Genomic DNA, 15,844 nt, shown 5'->3' with positions numbered 1-15,844 from the left:
GCTGTAGTCTAAAATAAGAATTAACAACTGACTTTTTTCTTTCTTTTCTCAACAACTGGTTGATATTTTTTTTTTTTACACACATTCAGAACATAAACTCCTACACGTCGTCAAAGGTACGTTCACAGACAACAGAGCTGAAAATTAATTCATATTGTGGGATCTCTTCAAGTGACAACTTTGGTCCTAGTAAGTCAGTGGTTAACCTCTCCAGTTTATAAGGCCCCTCACACATACACGCTCAATATACCGGCGTACACAGCTTTGTCCATTCATGTTGAACTCAAACACAAAAATATGAATCAAAAAAATAATCACAATTCACTGCAAATACTGGCAACATGATTGATTTCCTGACAGAATCCCCAGGCTGACGACCACATGTTCTTCTGCATGTGGAGTTAAGTCCATCCTAGTTTCCTCTGCTGGTGATGATGAGCACAGGTGGGTCCATATTTTAGGCACAGAGCACTTTACCACTGTCAACTCTTTAAATCTTCATCAGTGTTATCAGTACATTCACTGTCCAAATGCAAGGAGCTCAGCTGCTCCTCAAAGTTCAAAAATTGATGGTTGTACTCCTTCTCCAACATCTTCTTCCAAATTTTTACTAAAAAGAAGAAAAGACAAAGGACGATTATTTGAATTCAATTTGACTTTCAATGGTAAAACGTTTGTTGATGTGACTCATCAAGCAAATCCCCAAATTATAGCTTTGACTCAATTGTATCAGGTCGGACTGGATCTTACTATATTCTGGTTCTTCTGGTTGTGTGGCATCAGAAATGGGCAGAGCCTCTTCTTCCAGGCTGCTGATCTGCAGCTCTTCCTCCTCTGTGTTCGCCGTCTGTTCTGCCTCTGTCTGGTCTGTCTGCTCCAGGCTGGACACCATCACCTCATACGCCGTCCTGGCCTCAGCTGACAACTCAATCATCTTATGGTAGTAGTCCTGTGGATGAGACAGACAATGAATTTAGCTTTTTTCTTTTTAAAAAAAAAACTTTTTATACTGCCCGTCTCAAAAAAAGTCACCTCTTGGATTTAAAGCAGGAGTAAGTGATATATTTGTGTTAATATAAGTCTTAAATAGTTATATCTTCCAACAGCAATCACTTACATAGAGTGTTTGGACCGAAACACGGGTCTGTCAGTCACTCTGCTCTGCTCTGAGCCGAGGAGAAAACATTTATCGTATCCTACAGTTTTTATCCAATGAGGAGAGAGAACGGCATGCAGGGCTGTGTGTGCAGCCAAGGGACGCCGTGAATGTGGTGACGTAGGGACGAGGACTGTTATGGTGCGTTCAAGGAAACTCGTAACTCGTGTTTTTCCGACCTGTGAAGTGGTACCAGTTCGATCTGGTACGAGTTCACGGGTCGGAAGTTACGAGTGGCCGTTATAGTGACTTTCACCGGTAAAACAGGTCGGAAAAACACGAGTGGGTTGCCTGGAACGCTACAAAGTTGTAAGTTGTGACTTGAAGCTGTAATTTACGGTTTCAAAAGCCTGCCTGGAACGCAGCATTAGCCAAAACGACCGGATCGCTTACTTCTGCTTTAACTAAGCTAATAGTTAAGAGCCTCCCATTGGATAATTACTGCATGGATGATTATGTTTCAGCTGGCAACAACTTATTTAACGCTAACTGATGCAGATTCATTTCTTAAACAACCACGTCAGAACGCATTCTGTGGTCGTGGAAAATATGTTAATCTGTTTAAGAAGGGTCAAATTATTTAGCCTGACTCTCGCCAGACCCTTGTAGTTCCGCAAAGCTACGCTGAGCTCCACACAAGGGTCTGGGACTGCTCCATAGGCGATTCATTTCAGAAGGCGGGGCCTTGTAAAAAAATCTTGTATGTGATTGGATAAACCACTTGTCCGTTATCTTGAATGACGTGCTACTTCAGCCACTCACTGCGAGCCGCCATTGTTGTTTGACTCAAACAGTCGCTTCAGCGTAGCCTCGCATCACCAGGCTCTTCAGACAAGCGAAGAGCCTGGTGTCCGTTACCTCGAATTTCGTCTGCATTCTGGTTCCTGTCTGTAGCGGATACCGAAATCACCAAATTCACCAAAATAAAAGTGTTCACCAACATAAAACTTATAAAATAAACATTAACTTGTAATACAATAAAAGCAAAATGTTAACTTAATGGCTCGGGGACTTTCTTGTAAATTATATTCCTTAAATCAAAGAGTTTTACCGCATTTTATTAGCTTGGTGCTTTTATTTTGAAGGAAAGGTCTGTCTCTCTCACCCTGGATCCGTTTCCTACCAAAACAGCGAGTCAACGGCCCCAGACTACTTCAGCGCTACGTCACACCTCAGAAAGTCCCGCCCGGCGATCCTGATTGGTTCATTATTTTTTGCATTGGCCTCGAGTCCAGACCCTTGTGTGAAGCTGAGCGTAGCGCCTCTGGCGTAGCTTTGCGGAACTACAAGGGTCTGGCGAGAGCCAGGCTACAAATTATTGGCATCAAGCAAATAAAAAAATAAAAGGAGATTGCTGAGACTACTAAAATTGTGTTAACTGTCAAATGCATTATTAAAAACTGGATGGATAGTGGGGAACCATCATCTTCCAGACCTTAACCCCTTTGAGAATCTTTGAAAAATTAATGCAACTCTGGACGGAAATAAATGTTGTGACATTGCAGAAGTTTATTGAAACGATGGCACAGCAAATGTGTTCTGTAATCAAAGCTACGAAATATTAGAGTGTGTGACTTTTTTTTGGGACGGGCAGTGTATTATGTTGCAGATTTCCAGAGTATCTGGCTGATCAGTTATTGATTGTAAACTAAACCTGACCTGTGCACCATCATAGTTGAAGATGCCCACGAGACTGACAGGCACTGCTTTGTTGAGGCAGCGACCCAAAGCTTTCCTGGAGAGTGCAAACACGAATGGCACGCCCTGTTCACGACACGTGTCGATGATGGTGTGGAGAGCCTCATCCAGGCCACCTGTGAATATAAACACGTTTCTGTAAACGTCTGTGTCTCCATCTTCAAGCATTCAGATGTCGGTAGCTAGTTGCTGAGCTTGATTTTAATGGAAATGAAAAATACTAAAGACAAACTATGCCCAAATAAGAACTAAATTGTATTATTGATAGATGGATTCTCATTTTGAAGCACAGATTGACATGAATTAAGACAAACTTCTCAAATGATATTTAAAAAAAAAAAGGATATAGTACCTTTGGATTGGATCCGTTCACAGTTGGGAGAGATGATGACACACTTGACTTTCCTGAGTTTGAGGTGCTTCAGGACTTCTCTGAGTCCCATCACGATCCGTCTCTTCATGCGGGCCTTCATGGGGTCCTTCTGGTACAGGCGGTCCTGGAAACGAACCAGCTCCTTTAGCAGGGTTGTCACACACTCATCCACGTCTCTGCTCAGCATCTGGCTGCAGTAGCTGACACGTACAACGATACATACGTTAACAAAAAAATGTGACAAGAACAACCACGGAAATACAAACTACACATGTCAACAGAGATAACAAACAGGGGAAATAGCTTCCGTGGCCTTACTCTCTGAACTTGCGGCTGTGGATTTTGGGTCGGCTGACTGGGCAGGGTACAGGAGAGGTGCTTTGTTGTTGCTCTATGATCTCATCGTTGGTGGCCTCTATCTCATCTTCCTCTTTCAGTGCCTCGTTTGTGTCGTTCATCTCAGACGGATCGTCAAGTTCCTCTGGAGGATTTTCAACCTCGTCTGAGAATTGAAAACCACAAAATGCAGATCAAATATTAGCTTTTTTTTTTACACAGCTGCGATTATTTCCCACAGGACTTTTGCTTTCTCTGACCTATTGCGTTTGTGTCACACTCCTCCTCTTCTGCAGGATCATTAGCAGGTTCGAGCTCATTTTCAGGCAGCAGACCTCTCTCCTCCAGCAAACGCCTCTGTTTCCTCTCCTCCCTTTCTTTCAAAATGACCTGAGGATCGTAAAAGAACCAAAGAAAATATATATCTATATAATGTAAATGTAATGTGTTTGTTCTACAGAAAGCGAGTGGACTTACCTTCTTAAGAGGAGTGGGTTTCTTGGCTTTGGGGACTTCTCTCTGCTTTCCTTTCTTCACCAGGGGGCTGGTGGAGTCCAGAGGGTTGTGTGCAATTCTGTCCTGCTGCCAGGGAAGCTTCTTCTGCACCAACGGCTGCTTCTGGACCACAGGTAGTCCTCCACCAACTTTAAAGAAATAATTTTGATTTAAAAAAATGCGTACTCTATGCTCCGAATAAGAATAATCCTAAGAAAGTGAGTGCAGTCAGCTAAAATGCAAGTTTAAAAATATTGTTATCAAAGAAGGAGAGAAGTGGGGAGCTACGTGTAGCAGTGATGCTTACAACAACCTACCTGAGAGAATGACTGGTTTGGCGTCTTGCTTGGTTTTTTGAGATTGTTGCTTCTTTTCGAGAGCGGCCAACATGTTTCCGATGTCCAGCTGAACAGGAACTTTGCTCTTTTTCCCACCGGCTGCCGGCTTTTCAGCTTTCTAGAAATAAAGAGACCAAGAAAATGTGCGTTAAATAGGCTTTCTATGGGATGGTGTTAAAAGATGATGTACAGTATTTCAGTGTAATCTGAAAATACAAACCTGTGCTTTTTTATTTGTCTCTGTGGTCAGTGCTTTTGCTGCAGATGATTTCTCCTTGTTCTGGTCAGCAGACTGGTGCTGACCTTCTTCTCTTTGGGTTTCCTTCGAAAAAAGCAACACAGATTTTGATTATTATCCAGTATATTTTAGTGACAATCTTTTGACCTATTGATGCCATCTGTGTGAAAGCCTATGAATATACCTCATTGCATAGCTTTGCTGCATTGATGTTGCTTATCAATCTATCAGTCCTAGTGAAAGCAGGAGTCAAGCCTGGAAACTCCTCTTCATCCTATTTGGCAAAACAAAGAGAACAAAAGTCATTTTCAATCCAACATTTTAAAGAAATTTAAATTCAAAAATGCTAAGAAATTGGTTTTATTTCTTTAATTGCATTAGAATACAGAACCAATTGTATTTACCTCAAATTTTGGAGGCTCCTGGTAAATTATCTGCTCTTCTGACTCCAGCTCTGCATCTTCGCCAGCACCTTTAGCCTTCTTCTTCTTTTTCTTCCGTTTCTTCTTCCCCGGGACTCCCTCTTCCTGCTGTGCAGCCATTTCCTCTGTCTGATCAGATGTAAAAAATGAGGAGACAGAAAATACAACACAGAAAAACCCAAATGTTTATCTTATTAACTAGGAAGGTGGTTGGTTGTTTCAACAGAAAGAGCCACACGTCAGGTTCTGTATTATAAATTATTCATTTCTACAGCAAGCTGACATCACTGTGGCTTATTCAGCACTGCTCTATTTAACACTTCACACACACACTTTGAATTTTTCACGTAAATTACTCAAGAGCATGAACAGAGCAGAATGCTGTCATATGGTGCAGTACAGTTTGGTTTATGTCACAAGTATAACAGACTTCCACAAAATAAAAGCACAACTCATCAGAGAAACTCTCTGATTTCACCTTCAACAGGGTTAATGATAGAAACCTTCTAATTTAGCCAAAAGTTGACCTTTTATTTAGATTTTAAATGACATTCATAATCTACCTGCGTGGGGTTGCTGCTGCTGACGTTGTTCTCTTTAGGGATGACTTTCTTCGGAGGCTGGGAGGCGACATTAGCCCAGGACGTCACCGCCACCTGGCCTGTTCACACAAAAAAGGGACAAATAACATCACTATTACTACCTTTACCTTTACCTTTAGGTCACTGGAAGACGATGGACAAGAAGTTTCATCCCACCTGGTGAGATGACAGGAGAGTCTGGCTTTGCATTAGTGCTACGTGGTTGGGACTCATGTTGAGCTGGGGACTCTCTCTTTCCAACCTGTTCAGCACCAAATTCATGAGAATAAATCTGTTAGTGAAACATTCACCTCTATATCTTTTATGATATCAAAACTGCTACTTCACCTTCCAGGCAGATGCTGGCGTTTGCGTTTGGGGACTTGTGGGTGAAGGAGCTGGACCCCAGCACTCTTTCTGAACAAGAGGAGGACCTGCTTTACCCAGTGAAACGCCAGCCAACTCTGGGAAGTCTGCCATCTTTACTTCAAATGGGACCATGTCAGTCTGCGCTGGTTTTGACCTCACGGCAGAGTTTGGGGCAGATCTGACGCCCCTAAAACCTGAGGATAAAATACAAAACATTGTTACAAAAGTGAGCTACAAAATTAATTTTCTTTGATTAGAGTAATTAGAGTGTGAAACTACCTTTTTTCTGTGAGTCCACTGTGCTCTTGCCCTTGTTTCTGCTTTGTGTTGAAGAGCTATCGACATTGTTTGATGTCTGTGGTGGAGATGAATACAAATTATTTAAATAAATTTCATGAGAAAAGTTTATTTTGATTTATTTTTCAGAAGCTCAAAATGAAACCAACCTTTGCTTGTGGATCCCGTATGGACCTTTCTCTCTGCAGGAAATCATCACCGGCCTCTCTAACACGACGGCTGCTGCTGTAGCCGTAACTCCTCGGAACGTCTCCGCCTCTTCTTGCTTGCTTCGGGCTCAGACCTGATTGGCTCCTTAACAGAGATCCAACATTTACACAAATGAGCGATTGATTAATTTACACATAGACCTACATGACTGGCAACTTTGACCAGGAGAGGATAAGTAACATTATGTACCTACCCTCTTGAAAACTGGTCGGAAACATAAGGATTTGGTAAGACCAGAGTTGGCGACGAAGCTGTGTGTGGCTCAGCTGGCTGCTTTTTCTGTCTCCTCTGGTGTTTAGGGTCAAAAGACTGAAAAGCAAAAAAATACAACACATTATTTCATTAAAACTTCTCTTCATTTATGTTAACTATATGATTTGTCAATTCAAGAACATACCGGTATCTAAGAGAAGAAAAAACAGTTGCAGGGCTCCAGATGTCCCCTAAATGAGAGCATTTTGCCCCCAAAATTTGAGACAGTGCAAGTAAATTTTTCATCTACTTGCACTGTGCGTGCAAATTTGCAGTTTTTTGTTTTGTTGTTTTCTCTGTTGTTGCAGTGTATGTGAAGGAGCGACTCAAATAATCTGGAATCTGTCATTGCAGGTGTAAGGCGAATGTGTGTGAGGATCATGAACGAAAGAAAAGGAAATATGAATATTTGCCATTTTTCTGCTTGCTCTACTAAAATTTTAAATTAGGGGCCACTGTGAACTAGTGTGACTAAAAAAAAAAAGTTAGTCTGGAGCCCTGAGTTGTTTTCCCAAATTGAAGTTTACTTTTATCTGTGTATACAACACATACCTGTAGGTAGCAACATATGCTCATGTTTAAATGAATTGAATTTCTAGGCCTGTTAACACTCTCGATTCCCGTCTTCCTTTTCCCCCCTAACAATGTTTAACATATACTTAATAGAAACAGATAATGGGGGGCTGACAGACAACAGATGAGTTTGCTCAACAGTCTGCATGAATGCGACCTTTGACAATCACGTTGGCTGCAGTTCACGTAACCCTGTGTATTTACCAATTTAAGTTATTTTATTTATTTACTACCCGATCACTTCCACCATGATTTCAACTGATGATTGATTCAATCAGCTCGACTTCTGATGCATGTACAGTTACCTAGCTATAAGCACGTTTTAATTGGCTCCTGCTAGCATTAACGTTATACATTCATAACTTTTTGGTAGCCTGGCAAAACCCTATTTTTTAGGCAAACGACTGAACAAACAGCTCATTTGTGTGGTCAAAGCAGCGGATTCTTTTATTTTATCAGTATACCTACCTTAAATGGTTGTAACAACCAAAGTTTTCTATCACAGCACGTTAGCTTGACAGACTGGCATGCTAACTAGCTTAAAACAACCCTGTTGCGTTAGTATTTTTTTCCGTAACTTACCTTGTCCATCTTCCATGCAGCTTATTTCAGTCGCAGTCACATATCCGCATGTTCGCTCATGTTTTCCACGCGTTGTCAAACTCCCAGTCACGATGACGCCGCATTTATCTGCGCCAACAACAGTGTGTTGTTAGCTAACGAGGCTAAAGCAGCAACCTGTTTGATAGCAGCAGCGACATGAGCCTGATGATGACGTCAGCTGATGTTTACATTGTGTGTGCGCGCGGGCGGGCCAGAGAGCTCACAGCGACATCTTCTGCCCTCGCGGCGTTACTACAAGCCAAAAGTGAAATATAGAAGTTCAGAGGGCTTTTATTCTGAAATTACACATCAGATTGGCCTGATTCTTTCTGGGTGTCATCCTGAGGTCCAGTACCATCAGTCTGAAGTGGAACGGTCAAGTAATAATGAGTAGTTTTTAAGAAATATGAATCTTAATGTAGACAGAATACAGAATACAGCCAAATGGGCTTTTATTCTGAAATGACACATCAGATTGGTCTGATTTTTTCTGGGTGTCATCGAGGTACCTGTCTGAAGTGGAACGAGTGGAACGGTACAGGGTAGTTTTTAAGAAATATGAATCTTAATGTAGACAGAATACAGTCAAACGTGAACGTTCAAGGGGCTTTTATTCTGAAATGCCACATCAGATTGACCTGATTTTCTCTGGGTGTCATGACCATAGATATAGTTTCTATATCTATGGTCATGATGAGGTCTAGTACGTCAGTCTGAAGTGGAACGGTACAGTTAAAAAAAACAAAAAAAAAAACCAAGAGCACAGTCAAATTTAAAAGTTCAAAGGGCTTTTATTCTGAAATGCTTTTTTCTGGGTGTCATCATGAGGTCAAGTATTATCAGTCTGAGGTGGAATGGTTGAGTAATAACGGGTAGTTTTTTAAGAAATATGAATCCCAATGTACATAGATAGAATACAGTCAAATTTGAAGGTTCAAAGGGCTTTTATTCTGAAATTCCAAATCAGTCAACTGTCAACGCTCCAGTCCAGCAGGGGGCGCTACTGCACTGTCACTGTGAGGAGGAAGAAGAAGACAGAGCTGAAACATGGCGGCCCGCACACGGCTGCCCTTGCTGTTCCCCAGAAACCTGCCTCCGTTCAGACACCGGCAGCAGCTCGCTGCCCACACCGAGGCTGCTAAGGAGCCCAACTACCCGCCCGTCGTCCACTCCCTCACGGCCAAGAGCAAGGCGGCGCGGCGGCGGCAGGTCGAGGAGCAGATACAGAAGATCTGCGCCTCTCCGGTGGAGGAGAAGCTCTCCCTCCTCACTCGGGTCCAGCGGGAGAAATTCGTGGTTTGCCCTCAGACTTTCGCCAGGAATGCGGACAGATGGTACCAGCACTTCACCAAGACCGCGTACATCCCGGGGCTGCCCGAGAAATTCACTCCGGTGGCGGCGGCGGAGCCTCCAACCCCCGGGGAGGAGGAGGGGTCGCCGTCGGCTGCAGCGGCTCAACCCGCAGTGCTGTCGACGGGGATTGATGATGGTGCGTTCGCGGACATCCGCTCCTTGGTCACTCGTGTGATTTTACAGGAGCACTGGCACAAGATGAAGAAGAAGCACAAAACTTTCCTCTATCGAAACCAGGAGATGGTGGTCGGACCTTTCCTCAGAAACCTGGCGGCCGAGCTCACCTACAGTCTGGCCAAATACAACCCACTGCTCCTGCAGTCCAGTCTAGGTATGGATGGATGATTCAGAATACACTATGAAAATACCTGGCAGATTTCCTTTCAACCTTATTTGTTATATGCAGGATTGAAAAGTTGTAGTTTTTCTATGTGTATGTAGGGGTTACATTTCCTCCTCTAGGCTACTCCTTTTCAGGCTTTTTTGTTATTAGGAGTTATGTTGTCTGTGATCTTGTCTGTTTGTTTAATTGGTTTTCAGTTCATGTTGTCTTTTGTCACACATTTTTTGTATGTATAAACTCGAAATAAATTGTGAAATGAATGAAATTAATCATTAGTTACAGCCTTAACATACACTGACGTTACCACAAAACTCAAAACACTCATTCAGAATCATGCATTTCATAAGTGTATGTATTGTGTAGTATAATGTTTATTTTCTCTCTCTATCAGATAAGAATCCCCGGGTGCACTTTTACTGGAGGAGAGGACAGAGGATCATCCCAAAGGGACACCGGAGAGGCCGGCAAGAGCCAACCAGGTTCCAGATAGATGACCATCCTCTCTGTCAGATTCGGACCACTCAACAACTGCCACAGGTAGTGACCGTTTTCCACACTGTCACTAAAAGGCAGATATATTTTGAGAGGAAACTGTACGTTTTCAAATGTGACAAACCTGCAAAGAAACACTGCAGATTATTGAGGGAAACAAATCATCTAAATAACATGACAATAACTCTAAGGTATAATAGCATTTCTGCTTGTCATTGTGTCCTCCCTCAGTTCACCCCGATGGAGGCGTCGTATGCAGCTGAAGTACCAGAGATCACACTTCCTCCCAATGTGTTGCCTCTGTTCAAGAGACAATATGACAACAACATCTTCACAGGTAACACAACCACTCGCATCCAATGTGTCTCACTTCAACTCAGTTATGGGATTCTACCCAAATTTACATACTCATGTGTGTACTCACTACATGTGTGCATAGTTAAGCACAGCTTACTGACTACTTAACAGTGTATTCCTCATCATCACAGACATTTGACATTGAGAAGCCGTTTTGCTTTGTACACATTTAAGGGTGTTCACAGAAATGCTCTTATAAGACACTCTTCATATCTAACACCAGGACCACACTAGTCATCTCAGCAAAATCATTAAGAATATCTGTTGATACGTCATATTGAAGTCGTATGAAGGATATGATATAAACCAAGAACGTCTCTGTATAAACTGAGACTTTTTTATTTTATATGAGCCATGTTGGAAATTGCACAGGTGAGATAATCCCAGTGTCCCAGGCCTAATGTCGATTATTATCACTCCTGGTGGGTCTACATGTGCATGTACAGTGGGGAAAATACGTATTGAACGCGTCAACGTTTTTCTCAGAAAATATATTTCTAATAGAGCTACTGACATGAAATTTTCACCAGATGTCGGCAACAACCCAAGTAATGCACACATACAAAGAAATCCAAACAAATGTGTAATAAAGTGAAATGACACAGTGAATAAGTATTGAACACATGAAGAAAAGGAGGTGCAAAAAGGTATGGAAAGCCAAGAAAGCAGCTGGAGTCTGTCAGTATTTACAAAGTCATCCTGTCCTCTATCAATGCAAAGTTATATCAGCTGGTTCAGTCCAGTTGACGCCTATAAAAAGGTTTCTCATCACCAAGGTGTCACACAAGAGGCATCTCATGATGGGGAAAAGCAAAGAGCTTCTCAAGACCCTCAGAAACTTATGTTGCAGAACAAACTGATGGTATCGGTTACAGACGTGTCTGAATGCACCGTTTTATCTGTTAGTGCCGTTATCCGGAACTAAAAAGAACAACATTTTACCATAAACTGGCCATGCTCCTTGCAAGATTTCTGACAGTCATAAGAAAACTAAGAAGAGTTGTCCAAGAGCCAAGGATCAGAGAGCTTTAGAGAGACCTACAATCAGCAGGTAGCAGGTAGTGCACTTAACCGCCATGGCCTCTATGCTGCTCACCATGCAAGTCTATTGACGCGTTCAATACTTATTTTCCCCGCTGTATGCGGTGTGCCAGTTGCATGACATGACACACATTGTCCAGTTACCTCTCATTGTCAGCAGGGGGCGCCAGCGTGTAACATTCTGCGTGTCCAGTCAGATATATGCAAACTGTTCTAGTCCTAGTCAGTCAGATGGTTAGATAATAGATTAGAGAAATTATTTCACATTTCACCCTCTAATACACCCCCCCTCCTCTCGTGAACAGGCGCTAAGCTCCCAGACCCGGTCTGCTACGGTCACACTCAGTTCCACCTGGTCCCTGACCGGTACCACAGGGAGCGGATGTCCCGGCAGCAGCAGTCCGACCAGGTGGAGGTCTTCCTCCGAGCCAACGGGCTGGCCAGCCTCTTCGCCTGGACTGGAGCTCAGGCCTTGTACCAGGGTGAGTTACCCAGAAACACACACACACACACACACACAAAGACATGAAATCTCTTTGTACAGCTCATATCAAGTGATTTTACAGCTTTTAAAACAATATAATTTAATGCAGCAGGTGATTCCAGATGTATGTATTCAACAAGAAACTGTAATCAGAGCCAAATATAGAGGGTGTGGCAGTGGGATCTTTATAGCAAAGCACTCCTACGTGAACATAAAAGTTTTAAAGTAGTTAAGATTTCATTTACATGGATCCATTATTTATTTATCTATATTTTTCTGGTCTCTTGTAGCCAGTAACTTAACTTAGAAATTGTTTTTGTGTGACTTTAGCCAACAGTTTGGAAAACCTGATGTTATTCAGATGCTAAGTAAAATTAAAATGATATTTTTTTAATTGGTCAATTGATCCATGCCTTTATCCACCCATGTTCTACTGCATATCTTAGTCTAGATCATGTTTAATGGTTAATTGATTACGTACCAGAAGTTATTGTTTTTTACAGGATAATAAGTATTGACAAAAACATGATGGAGATGTTGATGTGAATTATTCATATACCTCCCTCTCACCTCTGTAGGTTTCTGGGACTACGAGGACGTCACCAGGCCTTTCGTGTCCCAGGCCGTCATCTCCGACGGCCACTTCTTCTCCTTCTTCTGCTACCAGCTCAACACGTTGGCCCTCGCCGTGGAGACGGATGCCAACAACCCCAGGAAGAACCTGCTGTGGGGAACGGAGAGCCTGCGACTCTACGAGACGGTGCAGGACGGAGAGGTGGTGGGTCTGAACGACGACGTCATCAGGCTGCTGGTCCAGTTCCTCATCAACCAACCGTCGTAGACTTCTTCAGTGTGTCTTGTCTCTTCTTCACGTCTGTCCACCAAGTGAAAAATGTCTGTTGTCTCGGAGGCAGTGGAGGACACAGGAAATCAAGAGGAAAAAGAGCCAACTCGGCAGAAATGAGGACGTTTTGACAGATTGTATGAGAATGTAATGTTCAAAAGCAGAACAATCTGTGGTGACCAGCTCTCTGAAAGCTGAACAAAGTACTGGGGGGAAAAAAAACACTCTCACATCCCCGGTTGTTATTATTACTGTGCAAACTGTATTTATGCAAAAAATAAAATCATGCTTTAAAAACAAGGCAGTGTTGTCTGACTCATGATATTTAACTAAATCGAAGCAGAAGCACCAAACTCCACATACAGCTGGACTCTAAATACTTCATTAGTCATTAATTTTTGAAATTTGACCTGTGGAGCTCTTTTTTATTTATCATTTCCGTCGTCCTGTACAACTCACTAATGATTCATTTTCCTCTGGATTAGGTTGAAATTTTCACTGAACATCCAAAAGTGTTAACAATAACATGCACTATATTCACTGAAATAGTCTTTTTATCCAAATAATCTTTTATTTTCAGTATTTAACTCCTCCACTAGTTTTCCCTCTCTCAAAACCAAGTCTTGATTGTGTCTGATACCAATACATTTCTATCACAGTGAGCGGCAGTCTACCCCAGACCTGTACAAGCTCAAATTTGGGTTAAAATGATGTCACGTGTTATTACAAAGCAAATTAAAAAAAAATCAAAAGAGTAGGGTCACACAAAGAAAGAAGAGCTTTTGTGAACGGATACACAACAGAGAACAGTTTTAAAACTTAGCGCTCAAACTTCCCACAGTATGAGTGACAGTGAAGTTACAAGAAGAACCATCATTACTATTCATCACATCAGTTATAACATAGACTGATTGTACAGTATGTAATGTAAAGTTGCCAGCATGGGCTCCTCGCAGTTATGTAACCTTTTAGATAATTAGAAACACACTCATTATCGGTGAACAAAAAGCAACTGCATCTCTGCTGCCAGTGAACTCTGTTCATTACTGTTTAATAAGCAGCGGCTGGCAGATGGCCGCGCAAAACCACGAGGACGAGAAGAACAGAGAAATACAGAAATCAGTTCACAGTGAATGAACAGTGCGTTTGAGTGCCACAGCTCTGGAAGAATAAATGTGAGGAAGCTCCTGGAATAGATTAGGAGAGAGAAAGAGGGACAAAGAGAGAGAGAGAGAGAGAGAGAGAGAGAAACCCCCTGAGGGTCTGCACAGACAGGCAGACCGAGAGGAGAACAGCTGATATGAAGGGAAATGGACGACGTGCTCTGTTTTGTGTATGTCTGTGCATGTGAGCATGTCGGTCAAAGAAAAGAGTGTGAGAATGAAAGAGAGAGAGAGATAGAGAGCTGCTGAAGGTATGCAGAGAGAGAGAGAGAGGGAGGTGTGTGTGTAAGTGTGTCTTTGTGTGTGTGTAAGTGTGTCTTTGTGTGTGTGTCTGGTGAATAATGCCTGAGCACAGTTGCCTTTATTACCGCGATGACTCTACTCCCTCCTTCACTAGCAGCTCTCTCTTTATCTTTCACCCTCTGCTCTGTGATATGAATACACACTGGACGGCCCCTGGCATCACACTGTCTGAGGATGAGCCCCCCCCCCCCCCCACCATCCCTCCTCCTCCTCCTCCTGCCCCGTCCTGCTGGCTTTGTGTGGCCTCGCTCATCACTGACTCTTTATTAACACTCACACATTGTCTGTCTGTGCATGTGTGGCTTGCGTGTCTGTCAATGTGTGTGACGAGGGAAACGGGGGTTGTGGGGGTGGTGATTGGTGGCACATGTTGCACTTTTCCCTCATCTTTATCTTAGTTTTGCTAAGAACTGAAATTCAGGTTTACAGTCTGATGAACAACCAACACTCGCTGAGCCGGACCAGTTAAGGTAACATTATGTTGGTCCAGTTGTTATGTAATCAGCTGGTAAAACTCGCTTTACACCTCAGGCTGCATGACATCAGCCTCATACCTATGTGATTCCTGTAGCTGCTTCGATACTGACACTTTTATGACCAAGTAAGAAATCAAACTGCTATTGTGTTCACACAGCAACAACTCCACAACTATCTGCATGATTTGGGAAAAAGAAAACTGTTTTAAAACCACCTCTCTCTGGCTCATTTACTAATATGTGTTATTTATTTTAACCAGTGGTGATCTGAATGAATCCAAACCTGGATGAACAGAATCAAGATCACAATACTGTATTAATCCCCTGTAGCAGTGCTCAATTTCACATCTACAGTCATAATAAAAACTAAATAATGATATAACCTCACATTCAAAATAATAAGCAATTTACACTGCCCGTCCAAAAAGGAAGTCACACACTCTAATATTTTGTTGGACCGCCTTTAGCTTTGATTTCGGCACGCATTTGGTGTGGCATCGTTTCAATAAGCTTCTGCAATGTCACAACATGTATTTCTGTCCAATGTTGGATTTATTTTCAATGGGGGACTCTCTGGTCACATTGGACCACATTTCTTCCTTGAAGATAATGGTTCCCCACTGTCCTTCCAATTTTTAATAATGAGTTGGACAGTTCTTAACTCACTTTTAGTAGTCTCAGTAATCTCCTTAGATGTTTTATTTGCTTGATGCCAATAAGTTGACCCTTCTGAAACCGATAAACAATCTTCTCCACGACCACAGGATGCGTCTTCCAACATGGTTGTTTACATAAGAAATGAGTCGCATGAGGAGAGTGGTAAGTAGTTAGCAGGCGCACTTTTACCCCCCACCATTGTTATTATCAGTCCCTTCGACTTCATCAGTGACTGTTTTGATCATTTGTGATGGTTATTTTAATTCATCGTGTCTATTCATTGGGGAAAAAAAGACATAAAAACTTCTAATCATCCATGCAGTAATTATCCAATGGGAGGCTCTTACTGTAACTATTAGCTTAGTTCAATCCAAGTGGTGACTTTTTCTT

The 15,844-nt window shown here is 42.4% G+C and overlaps 2 protein-coding genes across 2 annotated transcripts; one reads left to right on the top strand and one right to left on the bottom strand.

Annotated features, from left to right (window-relative positions):
* Positions 1–47: 47 nt before the first annotated feature.
* On the bottom strand, positions 48–8,110 carry LOC146981057 (selenocysteine insertion sequence-binding protein 2-like). The gene is made up of 18 exons (XM_085785999.1): positions 7,921–8,110; positions 6,707–6,822; positions 6,453–6,597; positions 6,286–6,361; positions 5,986–6,200; positions 5,815–5,899; positions 5,620–5,717; positions 5,039–5,185; positions 4,819–4,908; positions 4,617–4,718; positions 4,376–4,514; positions 4,041–4,207; positions 3,824–3,953; positions 3,546–3,729; positions 3,207–3,427; positions 2,816–2,970; positions 751–949; positions 48–610 (listed from the first exon to the last, which is right to left on the bottom strand). The coding sequence occupies exons 1-18, from the start codon at positions 7,927–7,929 to the stop codon at positions 483–485; spliced, it is 2,406 nt and encodes an 801-aa protein (XP_085642125.1). The 5' UTR covers positions 7,930–8,110; the 3' UTR covers positions 48–482.
* Positions 8,111–8,962: 852 nt separating this feature from the next.
* On the top strand, positions 8,963–13,156 carry mrps30 (mitochondrial ribosomal protein S30). The gene is made up of 5 exons (XM_085785998.1): positions 8,963–9,625; positions 10,029–10,174; positions 10,361–10,466; positions 11,833–12,009; positions 12,590–13,156. The coding sequence occupies exons 1-5, from the start codon at positions 8,989–8,991 to the stop codon at positions 12,850–12,852; spliced, it is 1,329 nt and encodes a 442-aa protein (XP_085642124.1). The 5' UTR covers positions 8,963–8,988; the 3' UTR covers positions 12,853–13,156.
* The last annotated feature ends 2,688 nt before the right edge of the window (positions 13,157–15,844 follow it).

Source organism: Trachurus japonicus, chromosome 9, assembly GCF_045865225.1.
Source record: "Trachurus japonicus isolate A0001 chromosome 9, Traja_1.0".
Lineage (NCBI taxonomy): Eukaryota > Metazoa > Chordata > Actinopteri > Carangiformes > Carangidae > Trachurus > Trachurus japonicus.
Note: the sequence above shows the minus strand (reverse complement) of the source record. Positions and strands in the feature narration are given on the sequence as shown.